Source organism: Macrosteles quadrilineatus, unplaced genomic scaffold (assembly GCF_028750875.1).
Source record: "Macrosteles quadrilineatus isolate MER2022 unplaced genomic scaffold, UCM_ALF_1.0 Scaffold_10__1_contigs__length_6754688, whole genome shotgun sequence".
NCBI classification, from domain to species: domain Eukaryota; kingdom Metazoa; phylum Arthropoda; class Insecta; order Hemiptera; family Cicadellidae; genus Macrosteles; species Macrosteles quadrilineatus.
The window spans coordinates 3,159,301-3,185,524 of NW_026542603.1; the positions used below are offsets into that span (position 1 = coordinate 3,159,301).

Here is a 26,224-nt window from a genome sequence, read left to right on the forward strand (position 1 = left end):
AAAGTTCTAGGTCAAAACATAGTGCAGCTTTTTAAAAATGTATCATTATTTTCATCCATTCAATATTCTTAACTGTTGAATACATTTCTCAGGTATACAGTGACTGTGGCTGATTCGCCCAAGGCTAAAGATCCTGGGAGTATGAAGTTTGCTGCTTTTATCGTGCCTCAAGGAAGGTTAGAAAATGTTATATATGGCATGTTGATTGTGTTGTCTTAACCACGATCTCAGATCAAATTATTCGCAGGGAGTTTCACTCTTACAGTGAAATGGCAATCTGAGTGACCAAACTGATACTCACAAAGGTAAGCCTAGCCATGGCAAATTTCACTTCACAGTAAGAACAAAATGTATTACAATAAACTTATTCTGATGATGTAGTTGAAAGCAAACAAATTGAGATATAGTGATACTGTCCGCAAATGTATGCGTATTAAGCTCATTCACTCTGGTAATTTTGCCAATAGCTTAGCACTTAATTTATTATCAATAGAGAATTGTAGACTAGGTACCAAAATACCATTTGATAAAGCAAAACAAATAAACCAACTTAGAATTAAAGACTATTCATTTGCATTTTCAAAAGGGCAATGCTAGTAGTTGTTAGAGGAAGCTGAGATTCAAATCACAAATTTTTTATCCATGTCCTATGACCTGGAGGTCATAGAGAGTTGGCCTCTCGACTCTTTTATTGGTGGAATAGGCTTCTTACTTCTGTCTGTTGTCAACATTTTCTTCAACATCCAATGAAGTTTGGACTAAAAACCTATTTTACCTAAAAACCTAGGTTTGGTAAGAAACCTATTTTGCCGACCTTTTAAGGTACACCTATTTTGAATAAAGATGAAACTCTCAGACAAATGGACAATTTAAGATATTGGAGAACAATGCCCATGAATAAAATAAAATTTAATATAAAAAATAAACTATTAACACACTTTTTAACATAAAAATACTAAATTTCGGCTTGAGCCTTCTACAGGAACAATAGGCTAACAAAGACAAATAATAACATAAAAAATGTGTTAATAGTTGATTTGTTATACTGAAAAAACCTTTTGGTAGTAAATAGGAAGAAACAATTACGATTATTTAAAGAAGCCAATTAGAGACAGAAAAAATTGTTGTCATAAGAATATAAATTGAACAATTATTTTATTGGACTAAACACTACCATTGACTATTGTATAATGAAGTTGACATTTCATCTACAGGGTGTAGAAAATAAGGGTATGGGGTAGAATAAGGCGAAGCTAGTCAGGTTTGCCTCATTTTACAACTAAAAACCATTATATTTTAGCTATTTTTTATCAATCTTTTTGAACTTGGTACCGTTTGATAGGGTATTAAAAATGCTAAATAAAAGTGTTCTAGACATTTATTCATAAAATCAGCATTATTTTGGTAATTTAAGTTTACAAGTTTTAAATTGCTGTTAAATTGCAAAAGTTTTTTTCCGTTGCTTAAATAATTCTTGAGATATAAATTGTTTTGTAAAACATACAAAATAGCGGCTAGCGGCTAAACAAAATTTGTTTCTACCTATGTTTATTATGAACTTTTTTTGTTTGGATTGATTAGTACTATCAGCCCCTGAGGTTTGTGACACCCCTTTATGAACACCTTGTATATTAACCAGCTATCGCCAATTTTTTTATTTAAAAAGGACATAGTTGAGTTAGCCAGTCATAGTTTAGTCTAAATTTATATTTTCTTATTTTTTGCTGTTACAGTACTTAGTTAAAGTGACGTCAAAGATGCTATAGCTTAAGTCATCCTATCAGTTTCACTTGGTTAAAAAGTCCTGTAAATGCTACGTAAAACAGTAATTTACATCTGCACGATCTGTCGGTAGCTCACTTCAACTACGTCCATTTTGATTGAAAAATCAGCTTCTACTTTAATATGAGGATAAAATGTATAGTTTTAACAACAGTTGAATGTTTTTGATAATTTGATTTTAAATACACTTTTGTTAGACATAAATGTAACACTCACTTCATATTTTAATTCTTTATTTTTACAATATAGTCTAATTCTTGTATCATTGTTTTTGTTGTTCTCTTAACATATGTTTCTATTTCTTCTTTTTACAGTATAATATGAAAGTGCATAGGGTTGATTATATCAATTGGGATTATATCAATTGGGCCTTAACATACCGCCCGCCAAAAGAAACATTTTCTTTTCAATAAGGAACAATTAAGAAGTCTATGGTAAAGGGTAACACCAATTTTTGTGATAAGTTAAATAGACAGAACACTAACAAAAAAAATCACAAAACTATGTGATTAAGTAGTTACAGCATTTGCTCGAGCTGAAACTGATGACTTGTTCTGCTTCTGTAGAACAATTCACTTTCTTTTTTATTCCAAGTATGATGTTTAGATGTATTGTGTAGCTTGGGTCTGTGAGAAAAAGGTGGGCCAATGTCTATGCGAGGTTTAGCATTATAGATCCCGCGATAATGACTGGACATATTCTGGTACATAATAGTTTGAGCTACACCATTTTTTGGATGGACTTCATAGTTGTTCATTCTTTTCATAGCTTTGATTGACGACTTCATGTTCCCAAGCGACTCTCCAATTTTAGGATCTTCGTTTTTAAAAGGGAGCGGAACTATGTATCTTCCTTCCTGATTCCGTTTCACAGCATTACAATAGATCATCTCACATTTTTCTTCTTCAGGGTTAACTGATGTATGGACTGGGATTTCTTCTAATTTGCAAATTTGTCTAAGTTGATCATCTACATAATGTTCAATGGTTGCAACATTAGTGCAGTAAAAATATGAGAAAAATTCCATAAACCTAAAAAAAATTAGCACAACCGGGGAATTTGGTACAGATGTTGGGTGTACCTTCCTTTTGAACATACTAAAAGTCCCCTTAAATTGAAGCTGTGCTACGGCCGCAATATTGGAAAATGGCGGCATATTTCTGTTTTTTTCGCTATAGTGACTTTAGTATTAGAGATACATGAAAAAGCTAAATATACAAAATGTAGGTCATCTAAAAATACACATTTTTTGTATTTACCATCTTTCTCTAAACCCAACGGTTTTTGAGTTATTTGTTATTAAGTATAGATAGTTTTTTCTATTTATCAAAAATAGGTGAAACACATGGAAATTGACCGTTACTTTCAAGGATTATGATAATTTATCCTATTTAGTTAAATAGTGTGATACTATAAAATCTTAAAATTTAAGCTTATTTTATGAGTAAAACAACTCTCTCTGCCACAGCAAACCTGCAGACTCAGCAAATTTCCTTTTGATTGGATGTTTTATTAATTGTATTTAAATAAAATCAGATTCAACAGGTACCTAGGTTTGCTGCTACAGGTAGGTTATTATAGTGTGTTTTTTTAGTAAAATATCAATAACTTAGTATAAAATAATTAATTTTCCAAGTTTGATCATAATAAATCTATAAACAAACAAACTGCAACAGTTAACTAATTCATAATAATAGCATGGTAGCTTAAGATTTACAATTTACAAATTTGAATATAAAAATTTTGGTTGTGTTTACTAAAAATATGGCGATTATTTGTCACGATTCAAATACTAACCGAAGGGGTTTTCAAAACGAGATGAAGCAAGTAATTTAAGTACTGTAATATTAACTCGTACCAAGTATCGGAAATATTGTATGGAGTGAGGAAATCAACCATATTTTGTAAACTACGCAATAGTCATATTAATATTTTATACTCATTTGTACCCATTTAATAAATTAACATTTTAATATTTTGATGACACTACCACTATCACTCTGATATCAACTAAGTGGTATGAATAATTGTCGTAAACCTTGAAAGTAACCGTCGATTGCGATGGGTTTCACCGATTTTTGATAAATAAAACTAACTATACCATGCTTAATTAGTCACCAACATGAACTAGACACGAAAAACACCCTTCCAAATTTACAATGGGATGTCAAGTATAGTTAGTTAGTGTGGTGGTGCCATCAAAATACTAAAATGTTAACTATTAAATGGGAAAAAAATTAAGATAAAATATTAATATGACTATTGCGTACTTTACAAAATATGGTAGATTACCTTACTGCATACAATATTTTCCGTGTTTGGTACGAATTAATATTACTTAAATAACAGGCTCCATCTCCTTTTGAAAACCCATTTGGTTAATATTCTAATCGTGACGAATAATCGCCATCTTTTTAGTAAACACAACCAAAATTTGTATATTCAAATTTGTTTATTGTAAATTTAAAACTCCCATGCCATTCTTATGAATTAGTTAACTGTTGCGGTTTGCTTGTTTATAGATATATTTTGATCAAACTTGGAAAATTAGTTATTTTATAGTAAGGTATTGATATAAAAAAAACACACTATAATAACCTTTCTGTAGCAGCAAACCTAGGTACCTGTTGAACCTAATTTTATTTATATACATTTTTTAATAAAACATCCAATCAAATGGAAATTTGCTGAGTCTGCAGGTTTGCTGTGGCGGAGTTGTTTTACTCATAAAATAAGCTTAAATTTTTAGATTTTATAGTATCACACTATTTAACTAAATAGGATAAATTATCATAATCCTTGAAAGTAACGGTCAATTTCCATGTATTTCGCCTATTTTTGATAAATAGAAAAAACTAAATATACTTAATAACAAATAACTCAAAAACCGTTGGGTTTAGAGAAAGATGGTAAATACAAAAATGTGCATTTTTAGATGACCTACATTTTGTATATTTAGCTTTTTCATGTATCTCTAATAATAAAGTCACTATAGCGAAAAATACAGAAATATGCCGCCATTTTCCAATATGGCGGCCGTAGCACACTTTCAATTTTAGGGGACTTTTAGTATGTTCAAAAAGGAAGGTACACCCAACATCTGTACCAAATTCCCCGGTTGTGCTAATTTTTTTTGGGTCAAAACATATTTTTACTGTACTACATTGGAAACAATAGATGAAACCTGTTCATATGGCTGTATTTTGTCATTAAAATCGATTGGACCCATCAAAATATACCCGAAACTACTTTGGTAAGGAACGGGGTAACCTTTGGGAGCAGGCATCCGCCCGCCATCTATTACCTCAGGGTACAAGTCTGCACCCAACAAAAATTCAATTTTTCCTGGTACGTCAAAAGTAGGATCTGCAAGTTCTAAATGTTTGTATTCGTCTTTGATACATTCTAGAAGGGAGGTAGAAGGCATTTGAGATGTAATTTTCTTCAGAATCACAGCATTAGTCTGAAGGCGAAATTCAGAATCAAAACGAGGTTTCAGAGTGCACGATACAACTCCTTTAGTAGATAAAACAGTAGATTCTGCAATACCAGATACATGTTCATTGAATGTCTTTCGAGGAAGGCACAGGCGCTGACAACAATCTTCAGTTATAAGGTAAGTCTGAGATCCAGAATCAATCAAATAAGTTCTAACTGGTTGGAATTGACCTGATCTATCCTTTATATGAATTAAAGCAGTTCCTAACAAAACTGAAGAAGGCCTAACACTGCTGCATGTATGCAAGGGACTTGACTTAAGTTTTTCAGCTGGTTGAATGGAATTTTCATTAGGACCTACTTTATTATTCTGCCTTACCCTAACCTGAGCCTTGTTGGTTAGGCCAATATCATCATTATGTAGTAAACTGTTGTGTCTTGCTCCACATTTAAAACAGCTAGTTTTTTAAGTACACTCATTTAGTTTATGCGAGGTCCTTAAACGATTAAAACAAGCATTTTGTGTTTTAATCCAATCCCTACGCTGAGCAGGAGTTTGTCGTCCAAAACGTTCACATTTATAAATTGTGTGAGCTTCCTTGCAAAATAAGCACTTTACTGCATTGAGATTACAGGCTCTTTGATGAAAATAAGGCTTATTATTAGTGTATTGATTATACGGTTTATTTGTAGAAACTTCTGTCACAGAAGTTTGAACCGTTTCAAGAGCTTTACACTGTTCATCTAGAAAACTCAAAAATTGGTCAAAAGTAGGCAATTCAATATCAGAATGTTTAAGTTCAAAATCAGTGCGCATCTTATGATCGATTTTGCAAACAACACTGTGAAGCAAGAGAAAGCTCCATTGCTCAACATCTAGGCCTAGTGTTTTTAAGGCACTTGTATTTTCAGATAAGGTATCAATGAAGTTTCTGAAAGCCTTTGGAGATTTTGAAGTTACTGGAGATATGTTTTATTTGTATTTCATCCAAGTAACATGTAGCAAGTTTACGCTTATTTTGAAATCTAGATACAAAACTTTGCCAAGTAATGGTATAATTGACATCAGTTATGGGGAGATTCTTTGCTAACCTCAATGCATCATTTGTACATGAGCCAATAAGGTACATGAACCGTTCAATGTTTGACAATGATTTATTTTCATGCACTAGTTGTCTAAATAAATCATAAAAGGTAGGCCATTCTTTGAAGTTGCCAGAAAATGTAGGCAAACTAATTTTAGGTAACTTTGCTTGGCTTTGTACGGGCAAATGGTTAGTTTCAGATCTAAAACTAGGTGTTTGTACTTGTTCAATTTCGGGAGGGACAATCTTTGACTTAACAGTTAAAATGTAGTAATATTTGTCACTAACATTATCAGAAAGCTCTTCTACTTCACTATAATCTGATTCATCTAGCCTAATTGACTTTTCAAAGCAATTATTTCTGATTGGAGTGTGTTAAATTCCTCAAATAACTCATGAATGGATGCACTACGAATTTTAAAGGATTCACAATCTTCAGACTTGGTGGTTGTTCCTAAGCTTAAGCCTAGGTTATAAACTTTGACTATTTTCTTTAAAGTACAATTTCTACGAAACTGGACCGCATCAAGTTGGCTTTTAAGTTTCTTAACTACTTCATCCGTCATGTTACTAGAAGTGGGTTAGAAGAAACTAGTTTGAATTGTTGTAGTCTAACAATGGGACTAATTGTGGCTGTACATACAAGGTAAAGTAATTGAAAAGGGTCAAAAGAACAAAAAATGAATAAGAGATGTAAATTCAGGTCCAATATCCTAAAGCTTAGACTGTGATTGTGTAACTTTTTGATTCCTGGATGGGAAAACAGCACAATGTGAATCTGTTGATTCCTTGGTGGAAAACAGTAATCTTCAAACTGCAGAAATTGATAAAAATGGACTTACAATAGATGCTGTGCACAATTAATGTGGCTGCGAAGGACCATAATGTTTTTGATAATTTGATTTTAAATACACTTTTGTTAGACATAAATGTAACACTCACTTCATATTTTAATTCTTTATTTTTACAATATAGTCTAATTCTTGTATCATTGTTTTTGTTGTTCTTTTAACATATGTTTCTATTTCTTCTTTTTACAGTATAATATGAAAGTGCATAGGGTTGATTATATCAATAATTGGGATTATATCAATTGGGCCTTAACAGTTGAAGGTTATAAATTGTGTTGCACAGGGAAAGGGAGTGGCTGTTTGGGTCACCTGAAGGACGTCAAATTCTAGTGCAGAACTCCGGGTTTGACCGACTTGCAGTGATCAGGCTACATAGAGAACACAAGTACGAGAGTCTGAAGGCAACGCAGGACGAGACATCTGACACAGTATTGCGACTGGCCCCCAACTACAAGAGCTCAGGCCCACGACCGGTTAGTTGTATTCGATACTGTTGTGTTTGTATACAGGTTAAGGATGGCCTAATTAGAAAAACAAAACAGTAGATATTAGTTTTTTATGTGCTATGGCGGTTATACTGTAGTAACAAGCCATTTTATCATGACACCATGATTACGTTAGAGATCAAAGATATGTTGAGACCGTGGGAGATATTGACGGATTTGCTGCGACCCCATGAGACGTTTACGATTTTGCAGTGATCGCAGAAGATATAATGACCCCACGACCACAAATCTGAAGGGCGCTGGTTCGAATCCATGCGAGGACACAGCCCCTTCTTTTCCTACCTGGTGGCACCCATGCTCTTGATTGTTCAGAAATAAATGATAAATTCTCATAATTAGATTGTGTTAACTACATATAATACAACTAAAACAAACGAACAAGTACAGTGTGCAAGTACAGTTTCAAGAGTTTCAACACAAAACACTGTATTTATTTTTTGCAGAAAATCCCATTCCTCTCTGTGGCGGAAGACCTAGGTAATGTGACGGAGATTGCCCGAGGGACGAGTGACATCTCGGGTGATTTCATAATAGAAGACGCTGAGGGAGGAGACAAACAACTCTACCGTAGACTGGTGTTTCTGGTCAATCAGAGTGTCGTACAGTCTGAGTCCAAGCTGAAAATAGGTATTGGACCAGCATGTGTGGATTCACTACAGTTCTCTTTTTAATGCGTCTGTGTTTAAATAAGTTACCTATTGGCATTGCACCATCAGACGTTTATGTACTTTTCTATGTAATTCAAGCTTAATACTATTGTTGAATGATTTCTTAAAGGAATCAAGCAAGTTAGAAGAGATTAACCAGATCAGACCATGAGACCCTAAGTAAGCCTAAGCAAAAACTAGTTTTATTTTAAGTTAAAATTTTAACTCATGTTTTCTCATTTCCAGTTCAACAGAACGGAGAGACGATCAAGACAGTGGACCTATGTTACTTGGGCTGTGACCACCACGTCTACATGACTATGGGGGTGACTATGGTGGCTACGGAGAAACCCTTCCATGTTCTGGTCATCGGACTGGGGGGTGGAGGACTGTGTACATACATACACAACTGTTTCCTTTCCGTAAGTGGACCGGCTAATTTATGAGTAGATTACTTGTTATGTCCTTCCTTCACATCCTAGTAGTATGGGCTTTGGCTCATAACCGTTTTACAGGATAGGTCTATAGAGGGTTGTGGCATCCAAAAATTCATGACACAGGCTCCTCTAAGTGTGCTTCTTCAGAAGAACTAGGCTTCTTAAACTATTTCTCCAAGGGCTCTCGCCTCAAAAACTACGCTTTGATCAGTGATGTGTTGAAACCAAAATTTTGGGGGAAAAAATTAAATGTAAAACTCAGAAAATTTGTTATTTTAGTATTGTTCGTTTTGAAAAGAAATCACCTTTTCATTGTGGTAAAATATCACTTGTCTTCAAGATTTCTCTCTTGGCTACTCTATCTTCACTAGTGAAGTTGTCGATAAAACACAATTATTTTCCTTTACCTTCTTATATTGTAAATTATTATGAAATATGCATCAATTAAGAGTTTAAAGTAAATAATTAAGCTCAATATTATGTGAGTTTTTGGCGTTGATAATGACATATCATATTACAGGTGAGGGTGACTGCTGTAGACATTGATCCTAAGATTCTTGAAGTTGCTACAAAATACTTCCATCTCAAAGAAGACGAGCGACTACAAACAGTCATAGAGGATGGGCTCGACTACTTGAAAAAAGCTGCTAGCTCAGGTAAAATATTTCCGTACTGTTTCAATTCTTTGAGCTCAAATCTGATGTTTTGGCTGTTATGTGTCACATCTACATACATTTTTCTTTTTGCTTATGCTTGCAAAGTAAAAATAACTGTATCAAAACTTGTAAGATTAATTCCAGTTATAAATTGCACAGTTGTAAGAAGAAAGAGTCATAACTCTTAAAAGTAAAAATTATTTCACCTAATCTCTTAGTTTTTTTGCAGGTGTAAAGTATGATGCGGTCTTGTTTGATATTGACTCCAAAGATTCCAGTTTGGGTCTCAGTTGTCCACCAGCGAGCTTCCTGGAGTCTGACATACTCACTGCTACAGCTGGCTGTCTCGACGACTCAGGTAACATCAAAATTACTACTATCAAATGTGAAGATGGTCCGATAGAAATTGTAGCCTAACTCTTGTTAATTCTAACTGTAGCAGTTCCCAAACCAAGTGTCGAGATAGGGATTTGAGTGGGTTAGAGAATTTACCTTTTACATTGCCTATTGATAGAACTAGACAATCCATCCCCATGTAATAGTTTAGTTTAGTTTTACACCAAATACTGATAGGCCTTTAATTTATTGTAAGCTAAGCATCTGTTATGTGTATATATATAATTTTATAGACCGCAGCACACTCAATGGATCATTCTACTATGCTCATTTTAATAAAGAATCAGCTTCAACTAGTCCAAATGGGATGTACACTTAAGCCAATGCTGTATATTCAGTACAGTAGAACTCCATACAGAGATAATTAAAAATACCCCCGCCGACTAAGCGAATTTCCATTTGTTTGAATTGATTTTCAATCAAATCTATTTAAATTACATTAGGTTTAACGAGAACCTAGGTTTGCTGCTACAGGGAGGCTAATAAAGTGTGTTTTTTAGTCAAATATTAATAGCTTAGTATAAAATAAATAAATTTGCCAAGTTTGATCAAAATATGTATCCATAATCAAGCAAACTACAAAATTTTAAAACAAAAACACTTTGATATACTAAATTATTTGTTTTTTTAAGCTCTTTAAAAATGTCTAAAGAGAAATTGGGAAAATTTGTGTTTTGGGGGTCAGAAATGAGAAAAACCATTTATTTATTTTCCCATAAAACCCCGTTCCCATGGTCCGCTCATCTTGGTTCGCAAACTCATACAAGTTTATCCAGACTTACACCTCCAAACCAAATTTCATCGAAATCGGACATAAATTACTCAAGTTATCGCGTTCACGTACGTATATAATCTATATACATAAGTAATAGCTACTTTACTATAGGGAAATTCGCTAAAACCTAAAACTACATAGATATGAATTCAGAAGCCTTTAATGTATTGTAATCTGGATAAGCCGTAAATATAGGAATTGAATTGAAGCTGTGATCGCGACAAAATCCTGAACTTCTTTTGCGTTATAAATCATTATTTTCCATGATCATGATAAAATCCTAAATATCTCCCGCAGTCGAGTGGGCATCATCGTCTCCCGCATTCACGAAAACTATGAATATATTCTAAAATCACGGCAAAAACGGGTATTTTACAATCACAAACGTTTTACAGTCATGATCTGCCTTCGTAATAATATCAACATCGATAATTTTGCTGTACAAAAATCAACTCGCTCAACTATATTTAAACATCTTGTATATTTTACATGTAGCATGAGCAAGATAATCTGTAAAATTTTCCTTTTTTATTCACTACTAGCTGTGTGCCCGTTCTACGCACGGGGATCTTATAGTAGTCAGTTGAAACCTTCTTATATTAAGATTAAGAACAGCAGTTAGTTTGCATATTTGCAGATATGCTGGCAAAACTATTATATATAAACCTTCGCAAATACAGTATCTGACAGTTCAAGCCAAAATAAATGCTTCGCAATTAAATGTCACCCGGGTCGTTATGGTCCATATGTCCAATGATTAAACTAAAAAATGTTTTATAGATCCATGAAGCGTAGCCCTATAATTGAAAGTTACTTTCCACATCAGTTAACTTAAACGTATTTAAAGTACTACCTCAACCTCACCATTTAACACTTTATTCCGGTTGACATTTTCAGTATCAAAGGTGCTCTTGTCCATTCCGTGAAACACTGAGAAATAAGGACATTAATGCGTTACCAACAGACATACACACAACAATCCAAAAAAGGCCACGAACTATTGATACATAAACAATACAGGGTGAGTTTTAATTGTCCCCCCCCCCAACTTTTTTCAACATTTTTTTAAATATCAATACCAGACCAATTCCAAACATTGTTGGGTAGTAAGTACTTCATTTTGACAAGGTGGTCATTTCCGGCCGCCATCTTGGATCCGCCATATTGGATGCAAAATATTTTTTTCAAATGTAAAGGTGGGGTTGTGGCCCACTATTTCAAATTAGATTTTTACCCTGATTACAATGCCACAAACCGTTTTTAAAAATCTTGATTCATTCAAAAGTTATAAGGGCTTTTTAAAACTTCATTTTCAGTCCATTTTAACATTGTGCATTTACAAACTAAGACCATAATCTCAAAATAGTGCTAGATAAAGATAAGTATACACTACCAGTCATTGTCAACATATTTTATCTTTGTTATGATTGATGTATTTTTTTCGGCCGCCATCTTGGATCCGCCATTTTGAAATGTGATATATTATTTTAAATATGAAGGGTGTGTTGTGACCCATCATTTCGAACTACTTTTTTAAGCTAAACTCAATACCGCAATCATTTTTTTGTTATCAAGTTTTTATTTATGAGATATTGCATTTTTTTGGTTAAAAATGTGAATACGGTATTTCAAAATCAAAATATGAAAATGAAAAACGGATCATGGAATTGAGTTCAGCTTAAAAAAGTAATCCAAAATGATGGGTCACAACACCCCCTTCATATTTAAAATAATTTATCATATTCCAAAATGGCAGATCCAAGATAGCGGCCGAAAAAATTACATCAGTCATAACCAAGTGAAAATAAATCGACAATGACTGGTAGTGTATACTTGTCTTTATCTAGCACTATTTTGAGATTATGGTCCTTAGTTTGTAAATGCACAATGTTAAAATGGGCTAAAAATAAAGTTTTAAACAGCACTCAAAACTTTGGAATGAATCAAGATTTTTTGAAACGGTTTGTGGCATTGTAATCAGGATAAAAATCTAGCTCAAAATAATGGGTCACAACCCCACCTTTACATTTGAAAAAAATATTTTGCATCTAATATGGCGGATCCAAGATGGCGGCCAGAAATGACCACCTTGTCAAAATGAAGTACTTACTACCCAACAATGTTTGGAAGTGGTCTAGGATTGATATTTGAAAAAATGTAGAAAAAAGTTGGGGGGGGGACATTAAAAACTCACCCTGTATAAAGGCGTAAACAATTCATGATGGTTTGCCCAACAAATGTTTTACTCAAATAGGTTATCATTTTCTTAGCATACCGGGTAAGCTAAGATTTGGAATCCAGACAGAAAAAGCAAAACTTATACAGAGTTAAGACATCACTTAAATTGAATACGGACGGCTCTAATAAATAAGGTGCAACACCAACGATAACTAATTTGTAAACTACAGTGATGTGTTGGTACCTACGTAAAAATGATTCTAGCAGCTACCAACGGTTCTAAGGAAAAGAACCAGTACCTATGTAAGAACCTACCTAAGAACTATAGTACCAATTCCGACCAATTAAATACATTAATATCTAGTCCCGAGGTTATTGATCTCTTGCTTTTGGATTTTCTCGTAAAAAGTTATAGCGTAAACTTATCGGTGTCAGTTTGAAAAAAAAAACAACCTTACCCAAACAACTTTTTGTTATTTAATAGATTACGCATTCTCTAAACAATGATTAGTATATCTATTAACATTAGAAGGAAATGTGACGAAAATCACACAATGTTGGGGTTTTGGTCATTTGTAATTATATTTCTTAAGTAGGTAGGCCATGTATTCTATGGAAAAGTACCGGTATCAAGGATCGTCGTCAAAAAGGTTGTTATGAATAAATATGTAGGCTTACGTACCCAAGATATGAGCTATGGGCCTATTGGCTGTATGGTCCAGCGATTGCATCACACGGTGAGTAGAAACAGAAAGTGACACATTGGAAAAGCGAGTTTAGCACTTCCTCTGTTAAACCTCTGTTACAATCACCCACTGCAGTTGTGATTTTTTACTTTACACTTTACACAACCGCCATTGAAGCGCCGTCAATGAGTGGAAACCTTTTTTGTAAGCTATTGGCGACGATCATTTCAGTGTCCAGCCCTATACAACACTGATTCAAGGTCTTCTTTCTGGTTGTCAAAACTCAAGAAACATTTTATACTCAAAGAATTTCTGGTTCCGATTTGGACGATGTCTAGTTATTTAATTTCATTTACGGTTACACTATTAGACTATATTATTGCACTTGCGATTAATTAAATCCGTTATGTAAGAAAAACGTTTTTAATCTCACTTGGTTGGGATTTGCTTTCAAAACGTGATTCGAAATGGTTGCGGTATTTGTAAACAACATTTGTAAACATATCATTGACAGCTAGAAAAAAATAATCTTGATCCGAACAGCTGTTCGTTATTTTATAGACGATTATGTGATAAAAATTGAACGAAAATTTGACAAAAATCGCACAAAACTGCATTTTTGACCGTCCGTAATTTTATTTACAAAATAGTAAACTATATTTAAATCACTAAAGACACTCTCGCCAATCCAGTGAATACATTAAAATGACTTGGATCTTGATAGGTACTCTGGTTTTCACGGAGAAGATTGCGTAAAATGCCATCTTGAGTGTTACAGACAAAGGGAAAGACAGACAGACAGAAATAGAGATAAGACTCGTTTCTGCTTCTTTAATGTATAAAACGTAAAAATAACCTAAAAGTATATAATTCTGAGCAAAGTACAGACAAAACTCTAATTTTATTTATATAGATAATTAAAAACTCATACAGTACCAAAGATGAAGTATTTTCTCTATAATACCCCAAATTATGATAAAAATTCAACTAACGGTATTTTCAGAATGTTGTTCAGTCCCAATTGATTCTCTGTTTGTCAAAGATAATGAGTTTCAATTGTGTATGGTGAAATAAGGTCCTCATAATTTTATCACTTTTAATCTCATAACCACTTTTTGCAGGAGTGTTTGTTCTGAACTTGACTTGCCGCATTGCGGATATCAGGCAGAAAACTTGGATCAGACTTAGAAAACTTTACAAGGACATTTCAACAGTAAAACTGGAACAAGAAGTCAATGAGATTTTCTTTTGTTGGAAGACAAAAGCCACCATGTCTCTCCCAGATGCGGCAGATAAACTAAACAGCATCGTCAAGATGAGGAAAATACAAGAAGATGATCTTGTTGATAAGGAAGAACTCTTGACTCTGATAAGATCTAAGTAGTGAATCTTTCTTCATGTCACTGACACAAATTTGTACAGATTTTTATTTTACGTGTATAACATTATATTGGAAGTGTATATATTGTGAATAAATGTATAAACAATTGATAAACTCATGTCATATTTTCTCATTTTTTTAAGCATTTACTATTTCAGTTAAAACAGTTTACTGGATTGGAAACTAATAAGGTTTATTAATTTCCAAGGGTTGTTTAACGGGGATTTTAATATAGCTCTTTAGAATTGAATTGTAGCCTACCATAAATATTTAAAGTGGCTAGCCCAGTACACTGGATTCAATATCTATCAGTAGCCTCAATATTTACTGTAGGACACGATTATTAGGAAAAACTAACAAACTCTTCTCTTGAAAATTTATCATAAAACTTCTTTTGTGGCTCAATAGTGTTTTAATCCACCACCAACATCATTTATGTTCTGTAAGAATTTGGGAAAACATTTATTTCCTGATAGTGACATTTCAAAAGTTTTTGTTCACTTTGTAAAAGTTAGGCAAATGTACACCTAACAAAAAAAAGGTGTCAAAACAAAAAACAAAAAAAAGGGGTGTAAAAAGGTGTCACCCCTAGAGATTCGTCAAACATTTAATTTTGATACAGTAGACCCCCTCTTAACCGACCTCGTATTAACTGATAATCGGATTATCCGCCTTCGATCGTAAAATAATACAGTTTGTTTTAACCGACCTTGCTTTGAGAGCAGCTCGGTTTAACCGCCGCTTTCTAGGAATCTCGGCATTTCCGCTCCCACGCTGGGCGATGAGAACTGAACCATACGCTTATCTCCACAGGATATGACTAAGAATAATTTATTTTGTATTGATCACAAAAAATATAGCATAGCCTATAAATCAGTCAGTTTGTCATCATCGTTCGTAGCGCGAGCACATCTGATCTGATTTGTTATCTGCGTGGCAAATTTATAACATCATAAAGTGCGTTACGATTTTGAGAACTGATTCTTATCGCTGGAGTAAACAAACAACTCAACTTGTAGGGAGGGCAGGGAAGGGGGGTTAACAACTCCAAGGTCAAGATAGTTTTTGTGCCTCGAGCCTCCAGTGAGAGGCTATAAATAAACATCCTGCCTTGTAACAAAATGGTTGCTTGTATCTTTAATTTCGACAAAAGGTTCTGTAAGATAGGAATTTTTATTGACTCTTGCCTTGTATGTACTGTATTATAATATATTCCACTGAAAGTAGGCCTATTTGACTTAACCATGTTTTGTGTTTTTTGTGACTTTTCTATGAATACGAAAAAGGAGATAAGAGTAGTTTATTTTATAAATAATGCAAGTATGACTTCAAAATAATGAGTATACAATTCCAAATAAATAGCACTTCATGTTATGATTTTAGGGATTGCCTGTTTTAACCGACCTTTGGAGTTATCCGACCTAGGTCCGGTCCCATTAGGGTTGGTTAAGAGGGGGTCTACTGTATGAATATTTTGTCACATACAGGGTGTCCCGGAACACCCTACCAATATTTTAGGGCATTGCTCCTGGGTAAGAAACATACCTAAATATCATATTTAAATCGTCCGGAAGTCCTTAGTTACTCACACAGCCGCCATTTTGTTTTTTTCAGTTATTAATTTTTTTCTAAAGAATGGTTGAACATATGAAATTGAAACTTTACACAAACATTTATGACAACTAGACTAAGCTACAAAAAAATTATGACAAATTTTCAAATTCAAAAAACAAAATGGCGGCCATTTTAAATTTTTATAAAATCAACGGTTTTTGTGTTATTTAAGAAACAAAATTTTAAATGGCTGCCATTTTTTTTATGAATATGAAAAATCGTCATAATTTTTTTGTGGCTTTGTCTAGATGTCATAAATGTTCGTGCAAAGTTTCCATTTCATATGTTTAACCATTCTTTAGGAAAAAATTAATAACTAAAAATAACAAAATGGCGGCTGTGTGAGTAACTAAGGACTTCCGGACAATTTAAATATGATATTTAGGTATGTTTCTTACCCAGGAGCAATGCCCTAAAATATTGGTAGAGAGTTCCGGGACACCCTGTATAATTTAAACTTATGTATACATACAATAGTTATTTGTGTACCTAGTCAGTTTGCACTCGTGTTACACATTATATTTTTCCTACAGTTACTATAAATCATATAAATAATTTAGTCTTTCAATATATATATAAAACACTGTACAACACGTTTTTAGGTTAGGTCAAATCCAAACATGGAATGAAATGGGAAAGGCTGCATCAGCTGATTGTAGTCGTAATATCTTGAAGTGTTGCCAACTTATTTTCAAGTGTACACGGATTACGTGCATAATAAAAACACATTGTTTTGTGTTGTTTGGTTGGAATACTGGTGTGCGTCAAAGGAAAACCGTACTCCAAAGTAAGGCTTGCTGTATTATAATCTGTGCAAAGCCCACTTTGTCGGGTGACTGTAGGAAAAATATAATAAATTAATATCAGCTTAGTACTTAACTCAATGGTTGAAAAATAAAAAATAATTTTAAAAGTGCATACATTAAAAGAGTGCTACAAGGTAATAAAGATGTACAGTAAAATAAAACCTTTTTGCAATAGTTAATATAAACATAATTATACTTTAGTACATAAATTACAGCTGCTTAGACATATAAGGTCCATCCAGTGAATATCCAATTTTCTTGTAGTAACTTCTAGTCCCAACACCTATAAGACAAAAAAAAAATTAATGGTAGCCTATCTAATCAAATAATATAGTAATAGTAGTTTACGCAACGATCACGTGAAAATAGTGTTAACGACACAAGTAGAAAATTTAAGGGCCAAGCCTTAAAAACTTCTATGAGTGTCGTTAACACTATTTACGCGAGTTGCGTACACTACTTTTACCTATCACAGTTTTTTAATTACTAACAATCACTACTCATAACTTCTAAGAGAGGTTATGTTTTTCGTTTATAACCCCTAATTGCCACTGACAGTAATGCAACAAATCATTGTACCAAACACTACTGTACCACTCATTAACAATTCAATTGGTCTAAATAGCTGATTATTTGGCGTTCGAAGCATTACAATTTTACTTCTTCTCTCTCAATCCTTGACCCTCGTTGGTCCATTAGTGTTGTTAAGTAAAACAACCCCTTGATCAGCATTGTACGTGTTGATAAATTTACGGAAAGTAAATAAAAGATACGTCTAATAACACTTAAAACATATTTTCCTTTTATGCTTATACTGTTAACTCTCAAGACAGTAAATATAAATAAAAGATGGTAAGTGGCTAGGTGGTAAACCATCTTGTGAGTTAACAGTATAAGCGTAAATATATTTTTTAAGTGTTATTAGACACATCTTTTGTTTACTTTCCTTTAAGTAAAACAACAATTCTGTTGCTATGTGAATCTTTTCATTTCTAAGAACTGAACTGAAATGACTGCTTAACCCTATTGAGGGCGCACGTCGGTGGAAAGACTGAAATGTACCATTTCGGTTATTACTGGAAGGGGGGAGCAGACCGGGCCACCCCTCCTAGATACTCCTCTGGCTAGGGTTGAGCTATTAAATGACAGCGGTTGGAAGGGGTTAGTTCCAAATTAGCCGTCACAGTAACAAAAACAGTGCAAGGTCGGTCATTTTGACCGAAGCACGCGTGTTTGTATGAAATTGGTCGTTAACACTGATGCGTAAGCAATATTTTAAAACCTAAGGGTCTATAGTTGATCTATATCTTTATGAAAACAGACTGACCTGATATGACAGCTATCTTGGTAGAACCGTGTTCCTCCCTGGCTATTCTTTCTGCCTCCTCCATGAGCAACATTCCAAAGCCTTGATGTTGGAATTTACCAGGGTCTCGAGCGCTCACAGGCACCACGGACCCATAAACATGTAACTCTCTCACAATCGACACTGCACCCTGGATAAGCAACAAGTATCAGAGAAACTGTTGAAAAGTTTTGTAGGAAATAGTAGAAAGCCCTTATTTCAAATTCAGCAAAAGTGATAAATTACTTCTACTTCAATATGTGCTTAGAAATATGTGACAAGGACAACATACAGGGTGGCTAGTGACCTGGAAAACCTGGAAATGTCAGGGAATATTAAATATCTGGAAAAGTCAGGGAACTTTGTTATAAGTCAGGGAAAATTGTAAAAGGTTTAAAATAATTTTAATAATTGTTAGGAAAGGTCGATCTAGTGAGAGTACGTGTGCCGTGTGGGTGAAAACAAAGAAATATGTCTGTACAAATAAATTTTGTGTTTTTGTACAAATTAAATTTTTTTATAAACTGCGTATCATCTTATCAAAATCAGTTTAGTTTTACTAAGGTAACTTGCAAAGTTTGAATATAAGCTAGCCTGTATCTATAGATTTTATGAATGTTTTTCATATAAACAAACATAAGACATTCTTCAGAAAAAGATGAGTCTTTATGAAGAATTAGTTAGTATTAAAATTGTAATTTTGAATTTGTCGATCAGGGAAAGTTTAAAAAAAATCATGGAATTGTCAGGGAAAAGTCAGGGAATTTTTCAATGTGATTTCACTAGCCACCCTGATATAACCGATGTCTTATAAATGATTGTTTAATTTACACCAATGTCTAAGGTAGAGATGAGTGTTGAAAACTCATTCAACAACATTTTTCAACAACTCTACAAGGGGTTTGTGGGTTTTTTTTTGTTTGTATCAGGTCAAAAGCGTTGGACTCTAGGTCTCAGGCTGTATTGGGTTGCTTTGGAAGGTATTGATTTATCTGAATACAGTACTAAAATCGGTTTAAATAATAGGTATTGTACACATCCTCCCGCAGTTACAGTTAAGTCTTGAACATAATCATGGAGTAATAGTGAACATCTTCCACAGTCACGACGAAATCTAGAACATCCAGGGTCTTAGTAAAATTGAGAACACCTTCCAAGGTCACTGAGATATAATCATCGTCTCCCACAATCATAGTAAAACCTTGAATATCACCCAAAAACGTCAAATTTGAATGTACATCATCACAAATGTTTTCTATAATTTCAAAAATAAAGCCTCGGCTCGAAAATCACGCTGCTTGCCCATTTCCAACACAAACAACTTGGCACGGACATTTTATCCAGCCCAATCCCTTGGGCCAGCAGTTGGCCCAACCTGACCTTAAAACATCGGGGACTCACAAACCGCAAACCCCCATTTTTTATTGACCAAAGGCTAAGATCATCAGTTTCTTTAGGGTTTTTTTAAAAGCCTATGATAAAGGACAGCTGAGTTCATTTAAGATAGAACAATTAAAAATACTTGGCCTTAACCTTGCCAAATGAGAACTATAACCACTCAGTTACCCAGTTTTTGAATTCTCTTACCTTGAGTTCAGGACGAAACGTGTCAGCAGAGCACTTTCTGAGACGTAACAGACCAACAAGTATATCCTGCTGAGGATCCTCATAGGCCAGGAATGTCTCCCAGCCTCCGTTGGCCACATAGTCTCTCCTCACTAGCTCTACCTACCACAGAAAACAGCACATCACTACACACTCTGCACAAGCAACTAACTGGCAAAGCTTGTTCCTACTACTGTTGGGGCAGATTATACTACTTTTTGAATTACAATGACGATGTCTCAAGAATCCTACTATTATTATGTCATTATTTTGCAAACATCATGTGACTTAGTGAGATTCTTAGACTTTACCATCATCGCACACAAAAACACAATCAACGATCATGACAGAATTGACAATTCTCACACATTGGAAGAAATATTATGAAACCACAGTAAACTCACTGATTTTGAACTGGTAAGTTACCTCATAAGGCCGCACTTTGTTGTGAATCTCCTGAATTCCGACCTCCCGAGTTCTTACGTCTCGGCAGTCTGTTCCAAGGTCCTTCATACGAGCCAAAGCCAACTCTCGTAAGTTTCCGTTCTCAACTCCAGAGCTGACCAGTGGCATTGGAATATCCCTTTGGACCCTGTCAAAATCGATAAAAAAATATGTTCAGGTCAATATTAATTAGTGGTTTTTTTTAAATGTATAGTTACAGACTGCAAGGAATTATTACAACTATCGTTAATTTAGGATAACAAGATCAACAAAGTGTATATTCTAAGCTGTAGACAAGGTGTGTGTAGAATGATGGGACGTTATCTGTGTAGCTTTGTTACGGACTATGATCAAATGCTTCTTTAGCCAGGGATATTTAGCCCAAATGATCAAGGACAGCTCAGCAAAGTTTAAACCATAAAAGAGCCTCTGGCTTTTTTTAGGATCAAAAGCGTAATTAATAACTTTTTGATTACCTAGGGAGTGTAGACACAAAAAATCATAGATGATTAAAAATCCTCTAACGGAATAAATGAAGGTACTACACTTTTCCAGCAAGAAGTTAAACCAGGTTTTCCTAGCTGGTAATTACAGCTGATTTTATCCGCGCCAACTCTTTACACTCTTGTACAACTGTTTTCTTACCTGCTGTAATTTGCAGGGATGTGTTAACATGAAAAATACAGCCATTGAAACATTTGCACAACATTCACAGCTCTGCAGCCATATTAGGCAGCTGGGAAACCCTGCCAGCTCCGCAGCCATATTAGGCAGCTGGGAAACCCTGCCTTAAAGCGGAAAGGAAGACATCGTACAGCAAGGGGAAGATGAGGAGTTTTATTTAGAGAGACATGGATGGAAGAGCGTACCTGAGAGAATAGAGCTACGCAATAAATCGATCATGATACGACTGTTATGAAAAAGAAGTATCTTCCTTAAACCTACAGTAAACTTACAACTCCACCTGAGACACTGACCTGTAGACTCTAGTCCAGGGAGGCACCAGAGAAAGAATGTGAGCTATGAGGTCCACCAGAGTACTTGGAGGATAACTCTTGTACCTTCCAGTCTTCCACAACTCGTACAGTCCTGTCCCTCTGATCACCAATGTCGGGTAAATCTTGAGACCGTCTGCTCGAAACGCGGGGTTCTCAAAGAACTCCTGCAAAGTAACACAATTGACAGTAAAACTAATTTATTTAGTTTGCAGAAGACAAGTTGTTCAGATTTGTTAAGTTTGGACTTGATATGGTTCGGACAGCCAATTATATATCACTTTCCCATTAGCATACACACAGCGCTTTTCCCAAGCCATTTTTACCTTCAGCCTAAAATGGCTTTGAAAAATGGACTTATTTATATGAGAATATTGTTTTTAATAAGGTTAAAGAGATTTATTGACTTTTGCTACTTAATTAGTTAACGAACGATGAAGACAGTATAACTGTTTTTAACAACACAAAGATGTTCTCGCAGTAAAAAAATCATTACAAGTTCTGCATGGTCATACATGTAGAACAGTATTGTCAAAATCAAAATTAGTTAAAATTTCACTGTTTATTTTTCTCCCAGGAATTAGTTTACTAAACATATTTAAAAGTGAATCTAAATAAAAGAACATAAAGGATGGGACAAAATTAAATAAATGGTTAGGTTAGCTAATGTATAAACTCGATAAAATACAGCTGTGTTTACACTAAGCCAGTTGGCAAGAACTGGGCAGTAAAAGTCACCTTCCTCTGGTAACTTAAAATGCACTAGATGCGAGTAACCTGCCTTCTCTACTGGCCTCGTGCAAACACAGCTTAAGAGTATAACTTTCATTGAGATGTTTTAGTTTTGCTTACAATGAACTGTTCAATATCCCGTTCAATATCTACGTTGGGCAGGTCAGGCATCATGTGAGCGACCACCTTGAACCCTGCGTCCTTGGCCATGTTGAAACTCTCACTCACCGCTCTCACCTGGAATATGCAAAAGTTAATTAAGGAAGTGTAAAAGTAAACTAGACCATACTCTCAGTGTTTTGTGTGCGAAAAGATATGTCGCTGACCTTTCTTTCATTGTATCACAGACAAGGGAAACAAAGCAGACAGCCAACGGTCATTCTCCAATAGCTCACCAGAGTGCAGGCGCGTGTCGTCTGCCACGCTCCGCTATTGACTCCTCTCTACGTTACCGACCTTCGCGACGCAAAGGAAATGACTTACCGTACGCACGCGCTTCGCCAACACTCGCGAGGCTGTACTATCACGATCACGTGTATTCACCTACCGCGGCAGCTCCCTTCGTTGACGGATTTGTAACAATCTATTGTACTGTTAATATTTAGTAGTATTTTTTAGTTTTATAGTAAATTTTTATATTGTAATTTAATATGTAAATTAGTAGTATTTTTATTTTTAACATGTCCGGTAATTTGTGCGCCTACGCAAAATGTACAAACAGCAGAGCCAAAGTGAGGGGGCTAAGAATGTTCTCCATCCCTCATCACAACACAGACATTTGGGTCCGGAACTCTGGTAAGTAAATTTATATAATTTTTATTACTTACATTTTAATTATAAATTTTGCAACATTTTAAATTTACATAAGAGTTGCTTAGATTAAAAGTATGTTCTAAACTATTTCTAAGAGACGCTTAGAGATGTTTAAATGTGTATGTGCAGCAAAACTGCAGACTAAGCAGACTGTGGCTGGTATGTTTACGAAAATATTACGGCTGGTATAAATATACTATAAAAATGTTCCCTAAAAATTGTCAGATTTACTTCCTATCTAAACAACATTAATGTTAGTGAGCATTTAGGTTTGCTACTACGGGGAATATATTGAGGTGTGTTTTAGATTAATTAAAAAATGGCCACATTGTATTTATTCTCCATAAGAATAACATGGAAATTTTTAATTTAAATTTTTTTATTATCTCCGTAACTGAACATGTCTCCGTTGTGACAAGTATTTAGCCACACTACATCTGCAGCTTTGAAAACCGCCGTATCAACTGGACAGCTACAAACGGAAACCGCTACAAACACTGCAAATTTTGTGAGCAAAATAAATTCAATTTTTGATAGTATGAACAGTCGAACACGTTTTTCAAAAAATCCAGACAAGTGTGCACTAAGCAAAACCAACAATCACATTTTAAACCTTTTTCATGACTCTCTAGACATATTTTCAACACTCAAGAAATTAAATGCCAAATACCCTAGACCACCATGCTTTGACGGATTCATCATCACCATTCGGGCATTCCTTGGACTTATTCAGAATGAGCAATGCAAATATATTATGACATCTAGGCTCAATCAGGACCCTCTAGAAAATCTTTTTTCATCAGTCAGGCAGCGAGGAGGTTTTAATAGAAACCCAACAGTGAGAGTTTTGAGGGCCACACTGAAGATACTAACAGTTCAACAGCTGATTGAACCTCCAACCACGACGTCCTACGATCCAGACGTAGATGAACTTCTGGAAGTAACAGAAATGCCTAACCAGAATATTCATCCAAACCCCTTGGAGGAAGCAGAATCATCTTCACAAACATCGACAATTTCATCTAATGACAAAGGCTTGCAAGCGACGGTGTCAACGTGCAGCATTACACTGGAGGACTGTTCTCAAGTTTATTTCTCTGGATACTTGGCACATAGTTATCTAAAGAAATTTAAGTGTAAAGACTGTTGTAAATTAATGTGTGATCCCCAGTCTTCTCTTACGGATCGAAAAGAACTGCTAATACTAAATAGAGCATATTCAAACGTCAAAATCGACCCAGCAAGTGGACTTAACTTTCCTTCGGAAGCGTTATTGTATGTTACTTCTGCTGCTTTCAAGGTTTACAAAAAACTGTATCCAAAGATTGCTCACAAAAAGAAAATACTACGCAGACTCATGCGAGTAACTGAGAAGGTTGTAAGTTGTGATTCTATAGTATGTATAAAATGTTGTAAACAATCAAAATATGTGTTAAATTTGTTATTCAAAGTTTTGATTCACAAGCAGTGTAAGTGGACATCCAGTAATCTGAAAGAAGTGTCTACAGGAAAACTTAAAATATTGAAACATCAATAGGTCTAAAAACATAAAGCATTCGGCTTTTTGGGGTTTTTTTTCCATGCTCAACTTGTACTAGTTTGATTGAATATCTTTAATTTTCATTGTTTATTGCCTAAATACGTATCATTAACAACTTCCAACTGTCACGGCATTTTAATTTTGTTTATCTGTGTTTTCTATTGTACATATGGACATCTAGCAAACAAACGTGGAGACAAGGTTTAAACATGGAATAAGTTTTGTATATTGTATTTTATTGTAAATTAAGTCACCACCGTTAATGTGTAATGTAAGTTAAGTTGTAAAGTTACCTTTTTAACGTATTTTATTCCCTTGTCTGTGGTCACGTTCACGTAAATCTACGTATATGTAATATTTGTCACATCCAGATTGAAACATGAATTAAAACTAAAAGTGCAATACCATTTTTAGGTGACCTTAAATCGTTTCTGACTCCTGTAGAATGCTAAAAAGCTCATTTAGAAACTTTTCTGTAATGTAGCCCATGTATAATTATTTTAATATTTAATAAATAGGTAAAAAAGATTTCATTTCATAAAAATACTTACTGTTTTGATGCAGTTTTCATTATACTGAATTTTTTGTTTTTATGTCATAAAATGTAGCATAAAAACCGTATGTTATCTATATGTAGCCTACAACATAATTATTTCATCATGTTTGATTTAAGGGTACACATTTTCATGCAAATAATTTTCAACCGTATGTTATTTATATGTAGCCTACAACATAATTATTTCATCATGTTTGATTTAAGGGTACACATTTTCATGCAAATAATTTTCAACCGTATGTTATTTATATGTAGCCTACAACATAATTATTTCATCATGTTTGATTTAAGGGTACACATTTTCATGCAAATAATTTTCGGTCCTTTTTTACACAGATAAATCCATGATTTGCAAAATGATAGTTAATTATATGTGTCATGAATATAAACTGTACGATGGTTTACCGGTTTTAAATTAAATGCATCTGAAAAGTAGCCTGCCACAGTTGTAAATAGTATTTTGTTGTAAGTACTTTGTTTATTTAGTACGCTTTACATCTAATAATGGTGTATTACTTATTTGCTTTCAAATAGGATTGATAATGGAAATCTTATTTATACTATCCTTTGAAATTAAGTTGGCGTTCTTAAATGTCCCATTATACATTGAGTATATTAATATTAATTGCAATAGTAAAACTAATCATGTATAATCGTATAAATTAATTTTATTGGAAATTCATTACATTTATTGGCCTACTAATTCACAAGGATAAAAGTACTTAATAAAAATGTTTAAAGGCAATTTGGTTTATCATTTTCTTGAACGACCCTGTTTTATACTTTAATAATTTAGAAAAATAAGTGTTCAGTTAAGCAGCGCAATAAGTGCACAGGTAAGATAAAACGTGTTTTATCATAAATAATTTCTTCAAACATTTGTATTATTGGTCAACATTCTTTTAAGAGGTATAACTGTGACATTTTTTTGTTATTTTGTCAAATATTATTAGATA

At 34.2% G+C, this 26,224-nt stretch overlaps 2 protein-coding genes across 2 annotated transcripts in view; one reads left to right on the forward strand and one right to left on the reverse strand.

Annotated features, from left to right (window-relative positions):
* The window catches only part of LOC129004633 (eEF1A lysine and N-terminal methyltransferase homolog), a 36,951-nt gene extending 22,063 nt beyond the window's left edge, over positions 1-14,888 (forward strand). The window contains exons 6-12 of the mRNA XM_054433181.1: positions 93-176; positions 7,440-7,629; positions 8,106-8,289; positions 8,556-8,731; positions 9,267-9,402; positions 9,632-9,760; positions 14,559-14,888. Of these exons, the coding sequence (XP_054289156.1) occupies positions 93-176; positions 7,440-7,629; positions 8,106-8,289; positions 8,556-8,731; positions 9,267-9,402; positions 9,632-9,760; positions 14,559-14,821 (1,162 nt within the window). The 3' untranslated portion in view covers positions 14,822-14,888. The remainder of the gene's footprint in view (positions 1-92; positions 177-7,439; positions 7,630-8,105; positions 8,290-8,555; positions 8,732-9,266; positions 9,403-9,631; positions 9,761-14,558) is intronic.
* A 2,506-nt stretch (positions 14,889-17,394) lies between these two features.
* The window catches only part of LOC129004707 (elongator complex protein 3), a 28,755-nt gene continuing 19,925 nt past the window's right edge, over positions 17,395-26,224 (reverse strand). Inside the window, exons 6-11 of the mRNA XM_054433272.1 lie at positions 22,480-22,596; positions 21,610-21,794; positions 20,615-20,780; positions 20,171-20,311; positions 18,566-18,734; positions 17,395-17,521 (exon numbers count right to left, since the gene is read on the reverse strand). Coding sequence (XP_054289247.1) covers positions 17,448-17,521; positions 18,566-18,734; positions 20,171-20,311; positions 20,615-20,780; positions 21,610-21,794; positions 22,480-22,596 — 852 coding nt within the window. The 3' untranslated portion in view covers positions 17,395-17,447. The remainder of the gene's footprint in view (positions 17,522-18,565; positions 18,735-20,170; positions 20,312-20,614; positions 20,781-21,609; positions 21,795-22,479; positions 22,597-26,224) is intronic.